General features: G+C 29.9%; 4 protein-coding genes across 9 annotated transcripts; 2 read left to right on the top strand and 2 right to left on the bottom strand.

The window, feature by feature from the left end:
* The first annotated feature begins 1,795 nt into the window (after nt 1-1,795).
* LOC107949693 (thiamine pyrophosphokinase 1) lies at nt 1,796-4,318 on the top strand. 2 transcript variants are annotated; one of them, XM_016884430.2, is made up of 6 exons: nt 1,796-2,109; nt 2,194-2,290; nt 2,697-2,769; nt 2,961-3,062; nt 3,161-3,413; nt 4,010-4,318. In XM_016884430.2, the coding sequence occupies exons 1-6, from the start codon at nt 1,977-1,979 to the stop codon at nt 4,126-4,128; spliced, it is 777 nt and encodes a 258-aa protein (XP_016739919.2). In that variant the 5' UTR covers nt 1,796-1,976; the 3' UTR covers nt 4,129-4,318. The 2 variants fall into 2 exon arrangements, with proteins under 2 accessions (XP_016739919.2, XP_016739925.2); XM_016884436.2 differs by having other exon boundaries at nt 1,801-2,109; nt 3,164-3,413.
* Nucleotides 4,319-6,582: 2,264 nt separating this feature from the next.
* Nucleotides 6,583-9,415, top strand: LOC107949669 (sm-like protein LSM4). Of its 5 annotated transcripts, none has more exons than XM_016884407.2 (8): nt 6,583-6,708; nt 7,015-7,068; nt 7,604-7,645; nt 7,769-7,867; nt 7,997-8,074; nt 8,512-8,551; nt 8,757-8,921; nt 9,051-9,415. In XM_016884407.2, the coding sequence occupies exons 2-8, from the start codon at nt 7,066-7,068 to the stop codon at nt 9,071-9,073; spliced, it is 450 nt and encodes a 149-aa protein (XP_016739896.1). In that variant the 5' UTR covers nt 6,583-6,708; nt 7,015-7,065; the 3' UTR covers nt 9,074-9,415. The 5 variants fall into 5 exon arrangements, with proteins under 5 accessions (XP_016739896.1, XP_016739903.1, XP_016739889.1 ...); XM_016884414.2 differs by having other exon boundaries at nt 6,625-6,682; XM_016884400.2 differs by having other exon boundaries at nt 6,646-6,923.
* Nucleotides 9,416-10,845: 1,430 nt separating this feature from the next.
* Nucleotides 10,846-13,212, bottom strand: LOC107949661 (uncharacterized protein OsI_027940). The gene is made up of 6 exons (XM_016884390.2): nt 12,902-13,212; nt 12,340-12,526; nt 11,596-11,749; nt 11,420-11,457; nt 11,256-11,325; nt 10,846-11,176 (listed from the first exon to the last, which is right to left on the bottom strand). Exons 1-6 carry the CDS (start codon nt 12,904-12,906, stop codon nt 11,061-11,063), a joined length of 570 nt encoding a protein of 189 aa, XP_016739879.1. The 5' UTR covers nt 12,907-13,212; the 3' UTR covers nt 10,846-11,060.
* Nucleotides 13,213-14,835: 1,623 nt separating this feature from the next.
* Nucleotides 14,836-17,392, bottom strand: LOC107949650 (NADH dehydrogenase [ubiquinone] iron-sulfur protein 5-B). The gene is made up of 2 exons (XM_016884381.2): nt 17,073-17,392; nt 14,836-15,087 (listed from the first exon to the last, which is right to left on the bottom strand). The coding sequence occupies exons 1-2, from the start codon at nt 17,220-17,222 to the stop codon at nt 14,986-14,988; spliced, it is 252 nt and encodes an 83-aa protein (XP_016739870.1). The 5' UTR covers nt 17,223-17,392; the 3' UTR covers nt 14,836-14,985.
* Nucleotides 17,393-25,088: the final 7,696 nt, after the last annotated feature.

Here is a 25,088-nt window from a genome sequence, read left to right as displayed (position 1 = left end):
AACTATAAGTTATAAAGTTTATTTAGATGATTTTATGTTTTGGAAATTAATTAAAAGTTTAAGTATATTACTAAAAGAAACTGTGTGAATAAATGTTATTAAAAATTAATTAAATTATATATATATATGGTAAGATTGAATTCAATTGAGTACTTACTAAACTATTCATATAGCTTAATGCATTTGTTTAAATACATAGGTGAAAGAAAATTGATTGAAGATACGAGAAGTACTTCTTCACGAGGATCATATTAATCCTCGAAGTTTCAAAACTCTTTTGGTATATGATTTTGGACATAGAAATGACATGTTCATTAGGTGTTTATGCTATGTTTAAATAGTACTTAAATGACAATGCTGGGAAATTACATGGTATTTGGTAATAAGAATGAAAATATGATAATTTGGATGTTAATCTAATACATTTTGATGATTAAATATTATAGTAAAAGTTTGGAAATGATTTGGGAAGTCTAAATTGAATTTTATAAGAATAAAATTAAATATAAAAAATATATATTTGATATTTAAGTGACTTAGTGCCTAATGTGACATTCATTCCTCGGGTTATCGGTTTAACCCGAGAGAGAGTTGTTACAATTACTCTTTGTCTTTGTACTACTTCGAGGTTTGCTACCTTGATTGTTAAGGATCTATTTTTTTAAAATGTTTGTTGAATGCTTTAGAAAAATTACTATTGTTATGGAAAAATGTGGTTTGTAAATTTTAGTGTTCCCCATTATTATAAATATCGTGGTTGAAGGTTAAAATATCATTTTTGGACATGATTGTAGAAAGTTAAAATTTATTTAAGTTATAAAGCTTATTTAAATGATTTTATGTTTTGGAAATTAATTAAAAGTTTAAGTATATTAGTGGAAGAAACTATTTGAATAAATATTATTAAAAATTAATTAAATTATATATATATGGTAAGATTGAGTTTAGTTGACTATTTACTAGGCTATTTATATAACTTAATGCGTTTATCTAAACATGTAGGTGAAAGAAAGTAGATTAAAAATATGTGAAGTACTTCTTCACAAGGATCAGATCAACCCTTAAAGTTTCAAAGCTCTTTTAGTATATGATTTTAGACAGAATGACAATGTACGAAAGGCGTTTATGCTATGTTTAAATGACAATGTTGAGAAATTACATGGTATTTGGTAATAAGAATGAAAATATAATATATTGAATGTTAATTTAATACATTTTGATGATTAAATATGTTAGTAAATGTTTAGAAATGATTTGAGTAGCCTGAATTGAATAAGTATAAAGAAGATATATTTGATATTTAAGTGATTTAGTACCTAATGTGATATTCGTTTCTCGAGTTATCGGTTTAACCCGAACAAGGTATGTTACAATTACTCTGTCTTCGTACTATTTTATGGTTTGTTACCTTGATTGTTAAAAATCTATTTTTTTAAAACGTTTGTTGAAACTAGTGTTCAGAAAAATGTGGTTTGTGAATTTTAGTGTATTATAAAAATCGTAATTGAAAGTTAAAATGTCATTTTTGGACATGATTATAGAAAATTAAAATATTTAAATTATATGAGGTTTAAATAGTTTAATATAATAACACATAAAGTATAAAATTTATAAAATTGACTATACATCAAATATTTTAAAAACTTAATTTTAATAAATAATAATTAAATAATTTAATATAATTATTCATAAAATTATTTCATTGACGCAATCAGATTGTGGGGTCCCGTTGCCTTTTTTGACGGTGAAGCCCTCGTCATGAACCCTCCTTAAATAAATAAATAAATAAATAACAGGCAAAGAGCGAAGAAAAAGTCAATTATTTGAGAGAGAGTCTCTGTTTTTTTTTCATTTTTTTATTTATTTTTCAAAATCTCCAATTGATCTCGCTAATTATGATACAATTCAAACACCGTCTACCCGTCCTCTTCTCTTTTCTGTCACCGCTTCTCTCGCGGCGCCGTGCACGTTAGCCAATGGACCTAATGCATCATTCTTCTACTTTTCTGCTCCCTACGATTCCCCTACACCACGGCCCTTCTCTGACGTACGCCCTTGTTGTTCTTAACCAAACCCTCCCCAGATTCGCCCCTTTGCTTTGGAAACACGGTACTTATCCTGCGTCCTCTTCTCTTTTTTTTCTGTTTCTGTTTGAGGATTTAATTTTTTCCTTTACTTTTTTGTTTAGTGCAGCTCAGCTTCGTCTCTGTGCTGATGGTGGCGCCAACCGTGTGTTCGATGAAATGCCTCTGTTGTTCCCTGAGGAAGATGCTTCCGATGTTCGACGCAGGTTTTTTTTTTGTCTTTATTTACCGCTTTTGCGTTTGTCTTATAATGGCTCTTTTGAAATTGATTTACGTGCCTCTGTCTGCATCTTTTGATTTGGACTCTTATATAAGTTAAACGGTTTGTTCTTTTTAGTTTCGTCATGATTTGATCCAGGCAATGCTTAACAAAAGCTTGCGTTGAAAAATTTATGCTGAAAAGAAATGTGTTTGAAGAATTGAAATTGACGTGAAAAAGTGCAAAATATTAAAAAATAATTAATAATAATAATAAAAGTTAAGAAAATGCTGACCTTAAAAGTTATGCTCACTGCAATGCTGAATGGGACCTTCAATTGATGTTAACTGATGCTAATGCGTTAGTTGTTATTTTAAAATGATTTATAAACATTGTGTTTTGTTTCATTGCAGATACAAACCGGATGTAATTAAAGGTGATATGGATTCAATACGAAAGGAAGTACTTGATTTTTATAGGAGCCTAGTAAGTTTTCAAATTTCCTTTTGTAGAACCATTTAGCTCATCATGTTGATCTTGTTTTCCTTTACGACTCTAGAGCTTGCTCTCACTTATTCTTCACCAGTCTCTTGTTTCAACTTGTGGTTAATGCGTTACATCTCTCTAGTTTATATATTTCGATCACTCGACATTTTTAGCTTGCTTCTTTGGTGCAGGGAACGGAGATTATCGATAAATCCCATGATCAAGACACCACGGATCTACATAAATGTATAACATACATTCGGGACTTTGCTCCAGATGTGAATAAGTCTAGTGTATGTTAAACTTAATTGCTCTAGTTTTACCTTCATTTTTATCTATAGTTTGTGTGCTTTGATTGGTAGTTTATATTTTATTTTTCTGGATTTAATAGCAGCTTTGCATTCTTGTTGCCGGAGCACTTGGTGGACGATATGACCACGAGATGGGAAACCTAAACGTTCTATATTGTTTCTCCTCCTTGCGGATAGTCCTTTTATCAGATGACAGTCTCATCTATCTTCTTCCTAGGACTCATCATCATGAGATACATATTCAAACATCTGTTGAGGGCCCACACTGTGGACTCATCCCAATTGGGGTGCCATCGAGGAGTAGTACAACAACTGGGCTCCGGTGGAATCTGAGTAAGTATATGATTACTTTACGTTAGTGTTTGCTTTCCATTTACTAGGCTATTAAACTGAAGTGGACACAATTTCATGCTTTACTCATGTCATAAGTTTTGCATGCCTTATTATGTCAATGTAGAGAAAGAAGCTAATTTTATTTTATGTGCTTTATAATGTATCCTTTACATTCACCAATAAACATTGGTAAATCTTATACATGTTTAGAATCTGTTACCTCTTTGTGTCATTTCATTATGATCCAAAGGACCAAGGAGATATATATATTTGGAGATATTAAATGTCACTTAAAATAGCTTCTTCCCTACCGTGCAACTCGATAGAAATATTCGGAACTACCGAGCTAGCGTGACTAGTGATTCCTTTGAATTGCCTTTCTATTATAGTAAATGTAAACCTTAGTATGCTGTCTTAAGTCTATTTTGTGGTATTCACATCTAGATGATAGCATACCAGATTATTCCTTTCTACTTAGCTTGGCTGCAAAATTATGGTAACAATGATCTTCAATTGTACGCTGTCCTCATACTTCCATCAGGAGCCAGCTTTTTTGACATTACCGTTATGATTTTATCTTATTTTTCTTGTTCCAGATAACACGGAGATGAGATTTGGTGGTTTAATAAGCTCGTCAAATATAGTCGTAGGAGAGAAAGTCACAGTGCAATCAGATACTGATCTTCTTTGGACCATTTCCATTAAAAAGTTGTAGCCTGACTTTAGGTTTCTATGAGTTTCCCAGCATGCAAATTTCTCTATTTTTGAACTTATTTCACTTTGGTCCCATTCTTAAAATAAGTATGAAGATTTGTTACATCCAAGGTGTGGTAAAATCATTTTTTGATGCTTAAGCCCCTATATTAAGGAAATGTACTTAGCATGGGTATGTTCAATTTTCTTAATTTCAAGTTTTTTGCTTTATATTTGGTTGTATGTCTGGAGGGTTCGAATGTGAATGTCCACTATAGTATAGCTAATCTGAATTGCAAATTATAGAAGTAAGAGGATTTAGATAATGGATGTTCGAGGGTTAATATATTCACATTCGCTTGATATCGTTGTGTATGTAAATTTTAACTTCTCTTAACTCTCTATTCTTACAATTCTAATCTTTATATAAATGGTTAAACAATGAAAAAACTGAAGTTGGATAATGGTCAATTTATAAAATACAACCAGAAAAAAAAACTATCCTCTAAAGCGGACAAAATTTAATTGTAGTAAATAGAAGGATAGAGTTGGTATCAACCTTCAACACAACTCACATATAAATTTGAAGAGATATGTAATATAACATATCTCAAATTTCATTTTTATGATTAAAATAATTTAATCTAGATTTACAATTTCAAAAGTACTACTACCCTTATCATTATTAATGGCTTTAATGGTTATTTTGGCAATCTTGTAAGTAACACAAGTAACCTCTTAAGGACATGTTATACCACCCAAGATTATTTATTCTGTAACAGTTGCTCAACACGTCTAATCAGAGCTGAACTTGAGCTTTCTAAATTCTTCCCTTGAATTGCTTGGACTACCATAAAACTATCAGTTTGAATCAAGATTCTGTCCACAACCCGCTTTTGTAAAATAGTCAGATCATCTAAAATACCCATAACTCGGCATCAAATACAAGCATTCTCCAAAAAATGATTGAAACCCGAAATCCAATCACCTATATGATTCTGCACCACTCTCCCTGCCGATGTTAAACTTGTGATCAAATTAACTGTACATCTTTAATTCAAAACCTCATTATATGTAGACTAAAATTATCTCGCCCAAGTAATAGAATTTTTAATAATCTCAATGACATTTCTTATTAAATTCTTGAAGACAATAAATTTTTATTCTTCCAAATGCACCAACCCAAATAAACTTACCCTACCAACCCCACAAAGTCCAAAATATTATTATGGATTTCGTTAAGAAGGCAACCATGCAGAAAGTTAAGGGAAATTATGGCGAATGAGTGGGATTTAACTGCTGCTTAGTTCTTGTATTTAAGCATGTTTGAAGCGAGAAGAATCTTATGGAGGAAATTATTGTGAGTACACCTCTCATTCCCAATAATTGGAGCACCAAAATCCAACACTTTCCTCATAATCTACCCACCAACACCCGTCGCTCTCAGTAACATCTTTTATCTACATCACCACCACAAAGTAAAAATAAAAATAAAAAATCATTAAAGCCTTATTACAACAAGAGTAAAATTATTTTTTTAAAAAAATAAATTATAATTTTTAGAAAAGTAAATTATTTTTTTATTAAAAAATTGTCCATTAAAAATTAGCGTGATTAATTTAAAATGAATGAATTTTTTGACAAAAAGAATAAGTATATAAATTAATTAATTTATTTATTAACATAAAATACAATACGATTCATAATACAAAAATTTCTATTGTACAATTTTAATTTTAAAATTATATTTTGTTTAAGTATAGTAAATAGGGGAAGTGTTTGATCGAATCAAGTGAAAAATTTTCGAGTTAATCGAGTTCACGAGTCCTATTTTATCATCCTAACTTGATTTGAAATTTTTCTGAATCAAGTTAAATGAAATGAATCGAATCAAATTGAGTAAAATTATTCGAATTAAATTAAAAAACTAAACATGTCAAATTAAAATATTGTTACAGTATATCTAATTTTATGTTAGAGCATATAAATTTACAACTAAATATATTTAAAAACTTTTTAAAGCAAAATAATAAAAAAATAAAATATTTTAATATGATAAACTTGAATAATTAATTAACATATTCAAGTTTTCAAAATTATTATTTTAGAAAATTTTTAAAATTTAAAATTTCTTTATATATATTTTTAGAATTTTTATAATTCGTTAAAAATATATAAATTTAGAAATTTTTATAAATATTTTGATTTTTTAAAGTTATTTTAATTTTTTTGTAATTTTTATTAAAAAAAATTATTTGTTCAATTTTAAAGTTGAGAGGGATAAGAAATATCCACAATAATCTGTTATTTAAGTAGTAAAATTCAACTCAACTTAAATTTAAATCGAGTTATTTAAGTTAACTCGAATAATTCTTATAACTTAATTTGATTAAGTAAGAAATTCAATTTTTTCTTCAATTTTTTTAATAGAATGAAATTTTACACTCCGATATTAAAAGAAAAAAAACTCATTCCCCGTATAAAAAATTAATAAGTAACTAATTAATTAATAATAGTAAATCACACTTGAGACAGAAATCGAATTCTGACAAAAATAAGAACAGGAAAAACCCGAAGTGAGATCCTGTTTCTTCTCTTGTTGGTATTTTCGATATCTTTTTCATTTTTCATTTAGGGTTTTTAAGCCAATTGATTATCTCTCTCTCTTCCCTCATTTTTTGCTACCAACAAAAAGCTTCTTCTTCTTCTTTTTTTTTTTACTTTTTTATAAAAACCCCGTTATATTATTCTCCGATCGTGCTAGGGTTTAGACTTAAAGCGTAATTGCTGTACAGTTAATAAGATTTCAATTCCAAGGTTTTATAAATACTTTGTTTTCTGTATCATACCCTCTTTGACATTGTTCTTGATTCCTTTGCCTGTTTTTCCTTTTTTTTTTGTCTTGCAGGTTTTTTTGTTCCTCGCTAGGTTTATTCTTCATTCAAAGAGAAGGAAAAAGATGGTATGTTAATCTCTTTTAACTTACCTTGTTTGTCTGTTTGGTTGCTTAGAAACCCCTGGAAAATTAGGAAATCGGAAAAAAAAATTAAACTTTTCATATGCTATCGAAGGGTTTTTCGGTTAATTTTGCTTTCTTATGGTGTTTTCATTCAAAGAGAAAGAAAAGGATAGTATGTTAGTCTTTTAAATTACCTTCTTTGTCTGTTTGGTTCCTTAGAAAGCCTGAGAATTTCGAAAAAACAACTTTCTTACGCATTCAAAGGGTTTTTGGTTTAAATTTGGTTTCCTAATGTTTTTATTCAAAGAAAAGGAAAAAGATAGTATATTAGTCTTTTGAATTACATTGGCTATCTGTTTGGTTGCTTATAAACACCAGGAAACTAGGGAAATCAAATTGAGACAAAAAAAAAAAAGAGCAACTTTTGATACGCTATCAAATGATTTTTGGGTTAATTTTGATTTCTTAAGGTGTTTTTGAATACTTTGTTGGCTTTGCTCGACTCACCTGTCTTACCTATCATGCAAATCTTGGGCAGCTTCCTCTTTCTCTACTAAAAACGGCACAGGGTCATCCTATGGTAAGAACATTTACGTTTCCTCGTATGCCTCTACATATGGTACAAAAATTTTTCTTCAGTAATTGATTTTTAAAACAATTGTGTGTTTTTGCGTCTGTGTTTCTTATTTCTGTTTGCTAATAGTTGGTGGAACTGAAAAATGGGGAGACATATAATGGACATTTGGTCAATTGCGACACTTGGATGAACATCCATCTTCGTGAAGTTATCTGTACTTCAAAGGTGCAAAAATGAATTCATTCTATGTTTCTTGCTTTATTTATTTCTTCCTATAATAAAAGTAGGGTGTTGTTTTTTAAAACTTTTTTTTATAAATTATGGTCAGGGTTTGATTGAGAAAATATAATGTAGGATGGAGACAGGTTTTGGAGAATGCCTGAATGCTATATCCGTGGAAATACAATCAAGTATCTTCGAGTTCCTGATGAGGTATCTTTTACTCCATGTATATGCTGTTGTTTTATTACTAACTTTGCATCGTAGAGATTATTTATCATGTGTTTTTAACTTCGTTTATTTTAGAGTTTTGTAAATGCTTGATTTTTAGTTGCTTCCATGAAAGGATAGAGTGGAATTTTAGCTATTTCACTGTTGAATAAGCTTTCTTTGTCTTCTGTGGTGTTAAAAAGTAGTATTCATTTATCTGAAGCTAAGTCGGTAATTTGATTTACTATACAACTAGTTGACAAACTTGTATCTGTAAAATGCAAAATTTAGTTCTTGTTACTTGGATCAGCTTTGGGTTTTAAAGGTTTCATGTAAATTGCTGCTTGGTTTTGTTGTAGTTTTGTTGTGCCCTCCTCTAACCATTTTATTATCCTTTAGCCATTCCATTGATTTTAGTAACTTTCCCATTTGAATTTCAGGTAATTGATAAAGTTCAGGAAGAAACAAAGAGTCGTGCAGGTATGATTTATAATTCTCTTGCTAACTACTGGATGGGATGGATAATTATCTTGGTATTCAATTTTTTGGGGTACAGTGTATTTTGCATAGCAACCGTATTATATTCGTATGTTATTTGAACTCGTGGGAGTGCTGGATATTGGTATGCATCTGACAGGGGTACTTTTTTTAACCTGGCTTTTTGATTATTTTTCTACCTTTTCAGATAGGAAGCCTCCTGGTGTAGGCCGTGGGAGAGGCAGGGCTCGAGAAGATGGTCCTGGTGGAAGGCAACCAAAAGGAGCTGGGCGTGGGCTAGATGACAGTGCTAGGACTACAAGTGGAGGCCGAGGGAGGGGTGGTTCAGGTGGAAAAAACACTGGAGGCAGAGGTAAACTATTGAAAGCCCTAAAACCTGGTTTTGTAGCTCTGCAGATGATTGAATAATCCATTATGACTGGCTTAACATTTGATAAATTAAGACTGATGGATTGATTGCTGTTTGTTTTCGTTTTGGCAGGTAGTGGCCGGGGTCGGGGTTGATGCAACACTCTACTTTGTTTTGGGGGGGGGGTAACATGGGCTATTTTAAGAAGCAGGTTGCATCTAAATGACTGAAGTTGGAGGGTTAATTCTATCAAAAAGTGGTTGCCTTTTAAGTGCCAAATGTTAGGTACATTGCAGAAGTCATATAAGGATCCGTGTATTGTGGTTTTTATCATTTAACTGTGTTTTTTTGGTTATTGAGTTAATAGCTTGCAAAGACAAATTGTTGTTGAATTTATTGGTTCAAGTTAATGAGGGTCTTTGTGCCTTTCTTCTGTTGTTTACCTCCTTGCTATTGAATTTACCCGAAATAGGAAAAAAGAGCTCCAATTTGTAAGATATAGCAGAGTTTGGCCATGTATGAATGTACACCTTTATGTGGTTATATTTTTGTATCAATTTCATATATATATCAGAAAGAGTGTCAGACACTTTCACTGAAATATGATAAAGTAGACCTGTTCTACCCTGTTAGTTGACAACCAAAATCCATTTTTTTTAATAAGAGAAATATCATACAATATAAAAGTTCATGGGTTAACAAACTAGAAATGTGAATAAGTACAAACTACCATGTCGTGTAATTGCATGTTGTGATCATCATAAAAGTCTAGTAGGATAGGAATTCAGTGGAGGCTGAAGTGGCAAAAAAGATAAATACAACGAGGATGGCACTAGACTAGCACTACAAAAAAACTACTGGAGATGCATTATCGGTATCAATTGCTAATAATAGTGTAGTCTAGCTTATGATGCACAATACTAGTCCTCAGATGGCCGAACCTTCCCTGGAACAAAATTAAAAGAAACAACTAAAATAACACTAAAAGCCTATAACTACTGATGTTGTTGCTGCTTTTCCAAAAAATAGACTAGTGTCACTGCTACTAATTACAAAGAAGGTAAAACGGACTTTATTTATGCACATGCTTTCGTTTGATAGCATTTAGCTTTAAAAAATCAGGAAAAAGAGAAGAACCAGAAAGTGGAGACGGAAAACCTACCTTTTATAGCAATACCTAAATCCATGGTTAAATGCTTTTGTTTGTTTTTACTAGAATTATAGTTTTAATCTGTTGGTTTTTTAGTGTTGATATGGTTTATATATATATATATGTGTTCTGATTCTTATTTGATAAGAGGTAGAAAAAAGCTTGTTCGAACTTAAGCTTGACATATAGTGTCGATAAAAAATTAAGCAACGTAAATTATATATCATTGCATCATTTGCTGGTTGATTAAATTATGATGCCATCGATAAATATATAATTTTATCGAAAAAAATCTAATAAATAAATGGAAATAAGACAAAATTATTTCAAATATCTCGAAAATAAGGAAAGGAAAATGGTGGATAATGAGTTAAGTATTTAACATTTAAGCAAATTAGATTTTTTTTTCTTTGGGTTTCAAGAGCTGGGATATATATAATATATATTACTTTGATTGAAGGTTAATGAAAGTAATATAAACACCAAATAAGCTTATGATGATGATAAGTGAATGGGGATGACAATAAAGCGTGACGGACTAAGATTTTGCTCATCATTTGTTTGAACTATACTTTATTAATTTTTTTTTGTAAATTATAAAAAAAGAACAAAATTCTAATAGTAACAAGATTAGCACAACTTAAACCCAAATCACACCTAAAGCGATAAATACCCTGACCATTAAGTTAATATTTATCTTTGATTATTAGAGCCACAAAAAAAAGCTTACACCTTTGATATAAAATAGACTTAAAATACGATTATGACACAACAAAATTCACAAACACGAAACCGATATTGGAATTACCAAGTCTGCTTAGGTTATAATCATCGTACTAAAATAATCCCAACACGAAATGAATATCTCATTTCTAAATTGTCACCATAGAACCTTGAATTATGCCCTCAATCAGTTCATACAAACAGCACACTTTTGATAATTATAGGTTTTTACTAGAATTTGTTGTTATATCGGGCAGCTAACAATCACATCATGTGCTTACATCGGTTTCCTTCTTTTCCATAGTCCCCGCACCTTGCTCCGCCTGCTTAGCATTTCCATCTGCCTTGTTCATGTCTTGCTCAGATGGCTTCGTCACTTCTTGCTCTACAAATGATGGAGTGTTTAGCCAACGTCAAAACCGATTCAATGGCAACATAATGCTAATGTCTTGCAGGGTTCTTACCTTCATCGTCACTGCTGTCCTCAAAATCGTCCATGCCACTGCCATCCATGCCTCCCATATTGCCAAAGCTCTGCAAGACACGATGATATTCGGTTAGAAAGGATATACTTGTAAGTTATTATAAAATTTGAAAAATACAGATGAAGAATTAGATATATGTGTACCGAGAAGTCCATTCCTCCCAAGTCAATATCACCAGGACCTATTTAAAAGTAATAGCAATTAGTAAATGATCATATCCCCATACCATATATGAATAGGCATCAGACAGAAGTATTGAAAACGGGTATTTTCAGAAAAAAAAAAGAATCGGAGAAGCATCAATAATAAAAACACTAACCATTCTCTTCGTCTTCATCGACCCATTTGTCCCAATCCACTTTAATATAATGGGGGGCCTTGCCTTCACCGCGCAATAGTTTTTTCCACCACACTTTCTCGGCTTTCTCCAACACACAAACTATGTTCCGGACTCCTATACTAATTTTGCTTTCCTTTTGTCCAAAAAAAAGAACAATAGATATACAATAAGAAAATTTTCGGAATGTACTTTGCTCGGAAATCAATATCACACTAACAACGGACAAATGTTCGGACGGCAAAATGTTTATCATCAGACATGCATACATCAAGGGCATTCTGCAGTAGCAAACACCGTATGCAAACAAGATACACTATGAAGAGATCCAGGAAAAATCTAGATTTAGACATGTTGTGTTCGGAAAATAAAAGTTATTGCTGGATCGTATAATCAAATAGCATTAGTATATTGATACACATGAAACTCGAGTTTACAAAATCTAGCAGGCTTCAAAAAGAACCGACTTGCAAATGTTCAAAATTCATTTTAAAACAACAAATCAGCAGCATTATACTGCTGGTACTGATCATCACCGTCATCACTCATTAGTACCATACACTCATCATTATCATCATCATCATTTATAAACAACGAATCAGCAGGACAATACTAGCAACACAATTCACTAATCATCATCATCATCATTGAAAACTCGAAAACCCTAAAATACGAGACACAAAGTTACATACGACTTTCGGAAATAACTAGTTGTTGGAATCTTACCTCCACATTGACCTTATCATAAAGATCCAACTTCAATTCATAAAGGTTGTTGTCAGCTCCGGCATTAGCCGAAAGTGTAAACACTCCCTCGGGTTCAAGATTGACCTTCGCATTCTTCGAATCCGGTAATAGCACCGTAATGTAAACCTTGTCAGCTCTTTCAGCCCACTTTACCTCTGGATTACGACTACACAAAAAAAAATTCAAGTTTTAATCATAGTTAATAAAGAACAATTAAAAGAAAAAGAGCAAATTGACAATGTGAAAATATCCCAGATAGGCAACCTAATCAAAACCCCAATAAAGTCTTCATTTACCAATAGTTAAATAACAGAACCTAATTAATGAAATAAAATCGACAATGTTCAAACATTCCATATTTTTCCCTATGAAGAGTAAAAACAAAGAAAACAATATCATTATTAGACAAAGATACTGAAAAAAGAGATTTAAGAACATGATGAAACAGATAATAACAAGGACAGAAACAAAGTCAAAATCATAAAACCAATGGAAAACAAAACATCAAAACATGTAAAAAGAATTAAGATTATAAGGTTACCTCATGATTAGTGAGAAGAGGTATAGATTGAAAAACCCTAGAAAAACAGAAAACGGGCAATAATAATGATAATGTGTAAGAGAAACTGCAATGGAACAAGACAAGGTTTTGGCCCTTTGGTTTTTTCGCTTATATTTGTGAGTAAAGAAAGGTTCCTTCTTCTAGTACTTTCTTTTTCTTTTAAGAAACATAATTATTGATTAATTTTTAGAGAGAAAAAAAAGAGGTTTGTTCATTGTATCGGTGTCGTTCGATTTTGTTACATCAGACGGTTCAAAATCGTTACCAGTATCATCTTCATCAACAAAAGGTGTCTGGTTTGCCCATTTGCCACTTTTGGTTTTAAATTTGAATTTTGATTTTAAGTTTTTGGATAAATTTATTATTAGTTACCCAACTATTAAATATTACAAAATAGTTATCTAATTATTAGTAAATTTCTTTTTTGGTCACTCAACTATTCAATTTTATATTTTTAGGTCACTAGTGGACTAATGGTGGCGACTTTTAAAATTAGCATAATAATAATTTTAAGCCTTAACATTTATACATTATGTCAACTAAGTCTTGATTCTAAAAAATATAACCCTCAACATTTACACATTATATAATTTGATTTTTTTGTAATTTTACTTTTATTTGTGATCCTTTCACTTAAAAAGCTAAAAAAAAACAAATTGATCAACTAAATTTAATTTAAAATATACAAAAAAATGGAAACACTAAAAAGTCTAAGATAATAATTTTCATCTTTTCTCATTCTTTTAAAATTAACCCTAAATGTAAAAAAGAGAAACAAAACTGAAAAAGAAAAAAGAAGAGATTAAATTACACAATTTGTATATGTTGAGAGTTAATTTCTTTTAGAATAAGTTAAATGGACATAATTTATAACTGTAGAGGGTTAAAGTTACTATTATATCAATTTTAAAAATGTCACTGTTAGTCCGTCAGTGACTAAACAAGACAAAATTAAATTTTCAATCAAATATTTTGTATCTTTTCATAATGGGGTGACCAAAACAAAAATATACTAATAATTGAGTAACTAGTTTATAATTTTCTAATTAAGTAACTAAAAAAATAAATATACTTAGAGTGACTACTAGTAAAATTTCTCCTAAATTTTTTTGAAGAATCTTATGAGCCCAATTTATTAGTGTTGTGAAAAGAAAAAGAAATTGATTCCACTCGTATAAGTGGTTAGGTTGATTGGTTTTTGATTCATAAGTTAAAATTGACAATTATTTTAATTAAACTAATTTTTATTTATTATATAATATGAAAATCAATTTTTTTTATATAAATGACTAAAACTATTAATATTTTCTTCTCAACCCTACTCTTTAATTGGAAAATACATATCCTTTAACAGCTCCTCTTACATAAATAACAATATTAATACTAATCCGATTAAAATTCAATTCACAACTAAATTTAGATTTATTTCTAAATTGGAGAAAACACTTTTTAAGGGTTTTTTTTATACAAAACACAAAAACATAAAAGAAATGAAATCAGTTTGGTAATTGCAAGTGACGTGCTTTGCTATCATTTGGTATAATTACGAGAAAAAGAAACTATAACATTATATGGTGTGTATAAATATGCTGAAGTTTTTATAGAGCAAAGTCAAGTCAATATCAAAGATTGAGAGATTGAAAGACGTCACAAGAAAAGTTTGATTTGGCATCATTAAATTTTGTCCTTGCGTGTATGTTTGTATTCTTCATGTTTCTTACACAACTTCCATTGCTTTTTAATGAGTATCCCCTTTAAAAAAAGCATATTGTGTTGATAGTAAAGCGAACGAGGACACTATTGTATTTTCTTTTAACATCCAAAACATCTGCAACATTAAAAGAGAGTTCAATGGGCACAACAAATTCCCAAATCATTGATGCTAGCAAAAGATTAATTAATGCCTCTTGGCATAGGCTCAACACAACAAGATTTCATTTCAAGGAAAGAGAAACCCAAAGTAAGATGGAAAAAAGTTTGGAAGATTAATCCCAATAAAAGATGAAACAACTTCCATGACATTCTATTATTCTTGGGAATTTAAAAGGATCAACAAATTCTCACTATCTATGATGATGAACACCGGCTTCACCTTCCTTGTCCTTTCGTGCTGCGGCTCTTAGTTTACGTTGCTCCTCCTTATAAATTCGGTTTCTTCGTTGAAACTGCAATAGTTTCAAGACTGATCACAAATTGATTTCGATGCACCAAAGATTGTGGAACAAAAAACAAAATTGATTTAAATCCAATATACGATGTGCCATGTAACTGATGCTCGCATCTAACAAAGTTTTAGGAGAAGAGAATGATAAAAGGCAACATGATTGTCTATGCAAACTGGCTGCCACTACAAAACTACTAAAACAACACTTCTTTGAGAATGTATTGAACCTTTTTTTTATGATACATCACACCTATTATAACTAGACATCATTTTTCACTCGTCATACAAGTTATAGAAAACTGACTTTTAAGCTAAACCACAAATGAAAATGCAATGATTCTGATATACTCATAAACTACACGAAAAACTGTATGAACACAAGGCTTTACAAATTCCAGAATGCTGCCTCAAAGTCAGCCATATTGATTGAGATATCAGGTTTGTAGCTCTAATGGCTTTTGAACCACATACTAAGTTAGCAGGATACTAATAGCAACATGGGCGGAAAAGCATGTATTGTTCCAATTCTTCTTTTTTCCTTGAAGTATCCAGACATCAGGACCAAGATATCAAACATCAATACAAGGAAGAACTTAGAAAAAATTAAGCATGCCCGTATTTAACACATACACCTATATCTGACACTAACATATGAGTCCAAGAAACATTGTTTATCAATTTGCAACAAAATAAATGCAGTAGCAACTCAAGAAGGGAACGTAAAGATGGAATTCAAGAATCCTTCTTGAAGGCCCCTAAAGATACCATGGCGTGGATATCTTATGGGTTCCTACAAGTTGAATTACAAGAAAAGCATATTGTTGATGCGTGATGTGTGGTGAACCAACAACTTCATGTTCCCAATGAAGACCAGGTCATCCTTTGTCTGGTTGGTAGTCTTCTCGGGAGGATGATTTCACAGGTGACCTACCGGCTTGTTGGTGGCAGGTTTACTATTCAGGTGTCCTCTAAACTTGCTACATGTCCTAGCACGGGTGGCAGAATAACACATATCTATACATAAGCAAAAACCCAATAGATAACATCATATCTTCCCTTTTTTCCCTCATTTTAAGTTGACGCTACACTTTCTCTTCTTGAAAACTGAATTACATTGAAACAAATATGGCATATTGCCCTTTTATAATGAATAAGGTGCAGAAAGAAAGGGAATTGTGATAAAAGAAAACCACATTATCCAACCTTGATTGCAAAAACTAATTTATGAATCTGATGAAATCAGAAACGAAAAGCGTGCCAGTGTAGAGATGTCTTGAAACTAGCCTCATTCATCAACACTACATTGGAAGAGGAAAAATGAGTCGGTATACCCATTACCATGGAAAGTTTAAAGTAACACACGAAGGGTAAATGATTTCCCAAACTATTCAAAGCTTGCTCCAACTCCTTCACTTTTCTTGAAGTACTCGTGTTTGATACTTGTGTCCAAATTGTATCATGAAACGTATCTGGACACGAATATGGGGATATGACCCTCCAAATTTTAGAAAATTGAACATATTTCTCTAGGACAGATACCTGTATCGGGCACTCGCACCTATAGAAGTTATCTATAACTGAATCATAAATCAGTTTGAACTGAAGAACTAAGACATTAACAAGGCAGGCGCTCAAACTATTAATGATTCATAATTAACACTAGGCTCATCTACATGGATCCAACTCACCCTTTTCTCAAATAAGGGAAAGCCATAATCTAAACATGCTACAACCAACAGTATCTTGGATTCAGAATTATGATTGAAACAAAACAATGTAACATTATTCAATTAAAAACGATTCTCAATAAACTAATTGAGGCCGATCCCAGCCCACTTTGAAGCCTTAAGGATGATTGGCAATAATTAAGAAAGCATCAAATTCAAGGAAATTATCTCATAAATTACAGTTGAAATATTGTTAAGAAAACTAATTGGACAAAAAGAGTTAGGATATTGGGGGGCAGTTGAAATGCAGAAATCTTACCTCCTTGGAATGGTGGAGACACTCGAGATAGTCTTCGCGAAGGAGAGCACAATCCTTGGGCTCTCTGCAACGGGACATACACTCGCTGAAGTCAACCCAGAAATCGTAGCACCTGCCCTTGGTGCCGTTGATTCCCCAACCAGATGCCATCTCTGTCAACCCTCTTTAACTTGATTAGAGCAGATGGAATGTGAATTTGAAGCAAAATGTCCAACTTCAATGTGATTTTGCCGAGCGAGAAAACTCGATGGTTTCAGGCGGGTTTACTAAATGCCCAAATGGCAAGACGGACGGGTTTACGGGCTACCCATGGATTATATGTGGGTCGCAATTCCATTTCTTCTTTTTGTTTATGAAAACTAGGTCAAATTCTGAAGAAGGTCCCTGTTCTATACCTTTTTTTGGATTTAGTCCTTCTATTATAATTTTTATATAGTATTTTGAAGTGATTTTTCATTATTTTAAATATAATATAATTACTTTTACATAATTAAAAGTCAAATTAATTTTAAATTAAAAAATAGAATTCAACTCGATTGAGTTAATCATGATCTTTTAATTTGTAAATAAAAAATCATTAAACATCATGGTTCAGATCAATTTTCAATTTTTCAAATTTTTTCTCAACCCTACCCTTAATCTATCTAAACCTTACCAAAAAATGATAAGCATAACCATTCTAGAGTAGACTTATTCATGAATCATGAGTCGAGCTACTTGCTCAGGTCCAGAGGCTCGCTTGAAATCCGGAAGGGTTTAGACAAAATTATTAAATCCAAAAATAAGCTTAAGCAAAAAATTAGGTCCATTTCAAATATGGGCAAGGTTCAGGCCTTGAATGTTCAAGGCTCGAGCCCGACCCAACCCATTTTTTAGGTTTGTAATGTTTTATATTGTGTTATTTTTATATATTATATAAATTATAACACATGAAAATTAAATATATAATGTTATATAATACTATTATAATGTAAACATTAAAAAAACAATATGACTATATATAAATAATAATAATTTATGTAAAATTATTAAATATTAAATTAGATTAAATATATATATTAAAAGTTTAAAAAATCATTTGGCCGGGCTAGAAATGGGCTTGGGTTAACCATTTACAAATATGGACAGATAGACTTGGAGAAATTTTTAGGCCCATATTTCGAGTCGGACTAGGTTGAGGTAAGCATAAAGTACGTTACTATTATACTTATGCCCAACTCGACTCGAGCTAGAAACATCTCTATACTAGAGGTAGTGACTAGAGGTGTGCATGGGTCGGGCTACCCGGCCCGACCGAAAAATGGGAGGGTTCGGGTAAAAATATAGGCCCGAAATATGGGTTTGGGCAAAAAAATGAGGCCCGTTTAGAAAATGGGCCGGGTTCGGGTAAATTTTTTTGGCCCGAGCCCGGCTCAGCCTGGCCCGAATTATATACTAAATATATGTTGTTTTTTTATTTTTAATCATATTTATATTTTATTTTTAATTTTAATATAATTAATTTTTATTATATTTTCAATTTGTGTATTGTTTTAAAAATTGTTTTAATATATTTTTATTTATTTTTTGTTTTAATATTTGTTTTAAATGTATTTGATTATTTAATATATTTTAAAATTTTTTATTTAATGAAATAAGTTAAAAAAATTTAATATGGGTCGGGCCGGGCTTGGACAAATTTTTAGGCCCATATTTCGGGCCGGGCCCGAGCCTAGAAAATGGGCATAAAATTTTTTTGTGGGCCCAGCCCATGCACACCTCTAGTAGTGACATAAACAAAATTTTAATTTAGAGGCTAAAATTGATTTATACATTTTTAAAAAGATCAAAGTACAATTTATCATTATATTTACTTATTATTTTAAAATTTTTATAGAGATTAAACTCAAATATTATTATTCGGTGACCAAAATATAATTTTATTATTGCATTAAAAATAATTAAATAAAATTTTGCTGTTTGAAGAATAAAGCCCTTAATTACATACGTGTTGTATTTCTATTGTTGTTTGAACGGTGCGTTTATTTAACGGAAAATAACTTATAAATGTTTTCTATATTTTCTTGTGTTTTTTAATGAAAAATAACATGGCCAACGGAAAATAAACTCCTTTTCTTGTAAATTGACTTATCCATTTGAAAAGTGTAAGTCATTTTCTAGAAAAGAATCTCTTTATGAGTAATTTTATTTTTATATAAAAATTAATTTAAGTCAAGCCTAATATTATAATAATAATTTTTATCATAAATTTTAAAAATATTTAAAATTTTATAATATTAATATCAAACATTACAATGCTCAATATTATTAAACATATATATTTAATTATTTATATTCAATAATATAACCTTTCAAAAAAAATATTCTATTAATATAATTTATTATTAATATTACAATTTTATTTTAACAATAAATTTATATGACAATTATAAATATTTAATAATAAATGTTTAGTATATAAATAAATATTTTAATTATATAAATATGAATAGTGACAAAGCCAGAAAATTTTTTTAGGGTGGCTGAAATTAAATTGTATATTTTTACGATAGTAAAAATAAAATTTCACCACTTTAATATCTATATCTTTATAATTTTTAAAAGATTATATCAAACTTTTATCATTTTTAGGGCTCTAAAATATAATTTTACATTTACTAGTTTAAATTTTTATAAATTTTAAAAGAGCCTAAATGAATAATTTTCTATTTTAGGGGGGTCAGGAACCCTGCCAACCCCCCTGGCTATGCCCTTGAATATGAATATTTGTTTAAATCATGTTTAGCTTCATTTATCATTTCTAACTCTAATGTGCCAATATACACTCATATATGTAATATAAATTAAGTTCTAATTAAGTATTGTTTATTATTAAGTTTTAATATGCAATGTTTTTTTTAAACCGGACCAATGGTTGAACCAATCAAGCCATCGATTCATCGACCTAATTAAAAAATTATAAAAAAGTAAAAACTCTTATTCAACCGATTCGACCACCGGTTCAATTGTTGATTCAACTAGTTTTTTAGCTGGTTCATATCGATTCCTAGTCTAGTTAGTTCCCGATCTGACCGGTCAATTCGGTTTGATTCAAATCACATTGTATATATGATATTGATTATTATAAAATAAATTTCAATTTTCAAGTAACAAATATATTTTGTTTCATTAAAAACAACTTTTAAACAATGATTTCAGGAAAATTTGTCAAATACAAAAAATATCAAGTTTTTTTAAAGAACCAATCCATTTTTTAAAAATCATTTTAATGAAAATGTTTTCAATGAAACAAAAGCAACCTAAATTTCTTTTTATTTTGTATTTATTTTATATTTATTTTATATAATTGTATGATGTTAAATATTATTAAATTTAAAGTGAATACCTAGGAATTTCAACTTGTCCTGGATAAGTAGAAATTTTTACATAAATTGGCAAGTTTAAATGCTATGGCAACTAGCTATTTCAAGTTGTCATTAGGCTAATTCTATCTCTAATCCAATTAAAGCACTCCTATCCATTCACACACATTATGCAAAACCAACTTTTTTCTTTAATGATAATGTGTTACTAACATAGGCACAACTTACAAGTGGGATTCACCAAATACAGGAGAGATAATTACCACTAAAATATTGAATCTTGTGATAGGTACTAGACAAGAATATAGGTCCTAATGAAACAATTATAATGACGAGTGGTTACCATCAGTTTCCAGTCTAATTAATTTGATTATTAGTTTAATAATAATCAAATAAATAATTTAAAATTTATAAATAATTAATAAAATTATAAATTCGTTTAATCGGTTTAATTGTCAATTTTCACCTTAATTTTAGAGTTTTTATCAGATTTAAAATTTTTGCTCAGTGAACAATTCAATCCCTTTATTCGCATCGATTTGATTTTAGCAATACCGTCTCTTATTTTACAAAATTTAATTTCAAGGATATCAAATTATCAAAATATCTTAAATGAGCATGCCTAATACTGTTTATAAGAATTGATGAAAGAAGGTTTTGTAATTCAATATCAATGTTTTAAAAGTGGCCGAATCGCTGTTGTATTTTGGTTTATTCAATATGATTCAACAATTGTTAAATAAAAATAAAAATTTATAAAAGAGACGAAATTTTAATAAATAGTTGAATCGTTATGCTTTTATTTTTATTATCAATTTTTTATTGATTTATAACAATTTACTTTATTTTCCATTACCAATTCAATCGATTTAATTATCTAATTTGTTTTTAATTACTTACCATTCTTCCTGCTATTTGACCAAACATATTGCTTTTTCCAAAGATAGATTTAAAGCAATTCATTAAGTTTAAGTTACAAGTGTTTTCTCACAATAAATATATTAATTAAACTTACAATAACATAATTTTATTGTGAAGCTTTAATTCATTAACATAAATTCATATTTATTTTTCTTAATTTTTATTTCTTTAATCTATTGCAATACTTTTTATATCTTTAAAATTATTTATTTTTAATTACTATTGCATTCAATATTGTTGAAAACAATTCTAGAAATAATTGTAATGGTCTTTGCTATTGTAAAGACTTGAAAGTTATCATTAATCACCAAAAAAACTTACAACAAAAAAAAAACATATTTATTATCATATATTTTTCAAATAGAGAAGAAAATTTGGCATTGTAAAAACCAACTAAATTACTAAAAAAAATGTCATCTTTTTAAAAAAAATTATGGGATTAGGCCATTTTTTTTGAAAAATTATGAAACTAGGTTAATTTTATAAAAAAATTATAATCCACTTATACCTTGTTTCTACACAATGTGAGATTACTTACTCTTTTAATTAACAATATGAGATTAAAAGCTACGCTTAATTTTAAAAAATTTAAAACTCTTATACAAACATTATCGTTATAAAAAAAGCCCAATAAAGAACGAAAGACAAACTTACATGTAACATCCCATGTTAAATCTAGACGTTAAGACCAAGTCTGGATGTTACATCAAAGCGTTTAAGAGAAAAGTAACATTTAAGTAATTTAAAATTTACCATATAGAAAGCAATTGGCCAGTTAAACCAACACATAATGTCCGAGTTAACACGCCAAGTCTTTTAAGTATGAGGGTTACTTGAAATTCAATTAACAAGTGGAATGAGTTTATAACTCAATGTGTGTAACATGTATAAAAACAAATCAACAGTATAAATGTAGCAGCAATTTCCCACATTGCAGCTACAGAATCAGAAACAGATGTTACTCAGTATATTCACATAGTTCAAATAAAAATACGGAATAGATCAGACGTACATACAGAACAGAATCAAATGCAATTTCCTACCCCCATTTGCTACACACCATCTCCGACTATCCCAACACACTGTATAGGGTATCAAGTACCCATCCAACCTTACATAACAATTAGTGTCGGTATGACACATTTCAGAATAATTACAGGCTGTCTATTAAAACAGTATGGGATAAATCGCCAAAATCAGATACAGATTGTGGCTTAGCCACTTAATTTGGCAGATTATAGTTTGCCAACACTTCATTCTTTATATCATTCCCACTCAATACAGATACAATTTACAGATATCAATGATGTACATACAATTATTCACATATAAGTCATAGTCAAATAATACAAATCATTATCATTTAATAGTTATCGCATTAATTACACGTATAGGTAATCGATTATTCAACCTCATAATATTGGATATGAATTTATACTGCCTAATTCAAAGCATACAAACCTTATGGAGGGCCTACTTTTGATTCGAACGACGCTTATGATCCTAGGAAAAAATTAGTACTTTGGCCCACACACCCGTGTGGATTCACACGGCCTGGGTGTCTGGCCCGTATGGTCCACACAACCGTATGGCTCAAAACAGTGAGTTACACGGTTTGACACACTGCTAACCACACGTCCGTGTGACTCGCAACATCTCACATGGCCAGGAACATGCTCGTGTCCTTGGCCCGTGTGACCCTAAATCCTAAACAGTGAGTTACACGGCTTGGACATACGCTCGTGTCCCTAGCCCTTATGCATCCAAATTGAAAACAGTGAGTTACACGGCCTGCCACATAGTCTTACACACAGTCGTGTGGTTTCGGAAGCCACGTTTTTTGGCACTCAAAACTTACAAAATCTCGAGTTTTCGTTACACACTCGATACAATTTTGGCGTAGAAGTAGTAGAGAAGACCTCGAGTTCTAAAAGCAACCATCAATTGTCCAATTACACAACTTCTTCGAATTACAAGGCTAAGTAAACCATTAACCGAACATGTCGAAAACTTTGACGCAAACCCAACTCAAAAACTAAACACTCACCCTCGTACGAACAGTAATATGCGAAATTAACTCCATGGAGGGACGATGTCGTCACGATCCTTGCCTAAAAGAAACCAATTGAAACTTAAACCAAAAAATTCAAGCAGTCAAGCAAACTTATTTTGACAAAATGAACAACAAATACCGACAAACATTCCCATCAATTTACACAATTAATCTTACAAGCAAAGACATCAGAAGATGGAGTTTTCCTGTCGTAACAGTAGCAAGATATGGCAACACACAAGGAACGCAAGAAAAGAAGAAGAGAGAAAAATAAGAAAAAGAAAGAAGAGAGGAAGAATGAGGAAAGATATGTAAAAAAAAAAATAATCGATTAACTTTCAAAATAAAAACTAATTATTGTAACAAATTAAAAACAAAAATATTTCCTTATTGCTTGTATAGAGACTCAAACATAAAACCAAAGCGTATACAAAAACTTAACTATTGAACTAACAGCCTCATTCTTAACATAGATTAACGTAGAAGTAATTTTAAGTTGAGAGTTTAAAAGTAAGAGTTAAATCAATATAAATAGAGAAATTTCAAAAAAAATTACTCGAACCCCTAATCTCAAACATATAAACAAAGTCTTTAATCAAAGATACAAAGACTTAATTATTGCTAAAATTTAATTAAAAAATTTCAAATTTTTGGAGCGATACATTACACATAAAGTAACACATAATATTTTATATATAGTATTAAGATTTTGAATATAATTATCTCTATTTAGAACTCTAAATTAAATAGAAATAAATTTAATCTATATTAAATCTATTAAATCGGTCCATCTATATAAATTTTTTTTTATATAATTTAGATGTAAAATATACTAAACTAGAAAATAAAAATGAAGTCAATAACATTAGTAATATTATATTAATATAGAATATACTAATAGAATGAATATAATGTAACATATAATATAATATAAAAGATATATAACTAAGATATAAAAAAATATTTAATATATAGATAAATAAAATATATATAAAATAATTTTTATAATATAATGAATTTTTATATTTGTAAGTTTGTCTTTTTTTTTTATTGGACTTTTTTTATAACAATAATATTTGTATAGGAGTATATAATATTTTATTTTGTTAGAGTTTAATGTTATACAAAGTTTGGTCTTTAATTTTTAAAAATTAAGTGTAACATTTAATCTTATGTTGTTAGTTGAAAGAGTAAGTAATCCCACATTATCTAGGAACAAATTGTAAATGGATTATGAGTCTATATATATCCATATCTCACATCTCACATTATTTAAAAAAACAAGGCAAATGACACTTGGAGTCTATATAAAGACATGTTTTGTAAGTTTTATTTTTATATTAATAGGTGGAACCAAAAAATAAAAAAAATATTAATATTTCCAGTGAAAGCATTTTTCTGCAAATAACCTAAAAAATAGTTCCAATAATTTTTCTATAAAATTGGCCTAATTCCATAATTTTTCTATAAAATTAACTTAATCCCGTATTTAAAAAAAAAACCTAACCCAATAATTTTAAAAAACCGATATTTTTTAGTAATTTAATATTTTAATATACCCATCATAGTTGTTACTTATAATATCATTAATTAGTTTGCTATATATTTAACATTTATTATACCTCTATCTAGAATACTTTTAGCTTTACTAACATACACCGACGTATGTTCAAGTCAACT

Source organism: Gossypium hirsutum, chromosome A08, assembly GCF_007990345.1.
Source record: "Gossypium hirsutum isolate 1008001.06 chromosome A08, Gossypium_hirsutum_v2.1, whole genome shotgun sequence".
Taxonomy (NCBI): Eukaryota; Viridiplantae; Streptophyta; class Magnoliopsida; order Malvales; family Malvaceae; genus Gossypium; species Gossypium hirsutum.
This window is presented reverse-complemented; position numbering and strand designations above follow the sequence as displayed.

Bases quoted from the DNA above. Each gene is read 5' to 3' on its own strand.
- LOC107949693 (XM_016884430.2), top strand. From the start codon at position 1,977: ATGGACCTAATGCATCATTCTTCTACTTTTCTGCTCCCTACGATTCCC. The intron at 2,770-2,960 runs GTAAGTTTTCAA...TCTTTGGTGCAG, and splicing joins TTGATTTTTATAGGAGCCTA to GGAACGGAGATTATCGATAA. The intron at 3,063-3,160 runs GTATGTTAAACT...TGGATTTAATAG, and splicing joins CAGATGTGAATAAGTCTAGT to CAGCTTTGCATTCTTGTTGC.
- LOC107949669 (XM_016884407.2), top strand. The intron at 7,646-7,768 runs GTAAGAACATTT...GTTTGCTAATAG, and splicing joins CGGCACAGGGTCATCCTATG to TTGGTGGAACTGAAAAATGG. The intron at 8,922-9,050 runs GTAAACTATTGA...TCGTTTTGGCAG, and splicing joins AAAAAACACTGGAGGCAGAG to GTAGTGGCCGGGGTCGGGGT.
- LOC107949661 (XM_016884390.2), bottom strand. The intron at 11,458-11,595 runs GTTAGTGTTTTT...ACTTTTAAATAG, and splicing joins CGATGAAGACGAAGAGAATG to GTCCTGGTGATATTGACTTG. The intron at 11,177-11,255 runs GTAAGAACCCTG...CATCATTTGTAG, and splicing joins GGACAGCAGTGACGATGAAG to AGCAAGAAGTGACGAAGCCA.
- LOC107949650 (XM_016884381.2), bottom strand. From the start codon at position 17,222: ATGGCATCTGGTTGGGGAATCAACGGCACCAAGGGCAGGTGCTACGAT. The intron at 15,088-17,072 runs GTAAGATTTCTG...AAACTATTGCAG, and splicing joins GTCTCCACCATTCCAAGGAG to TTTCAACGAAGAAACCGAAT.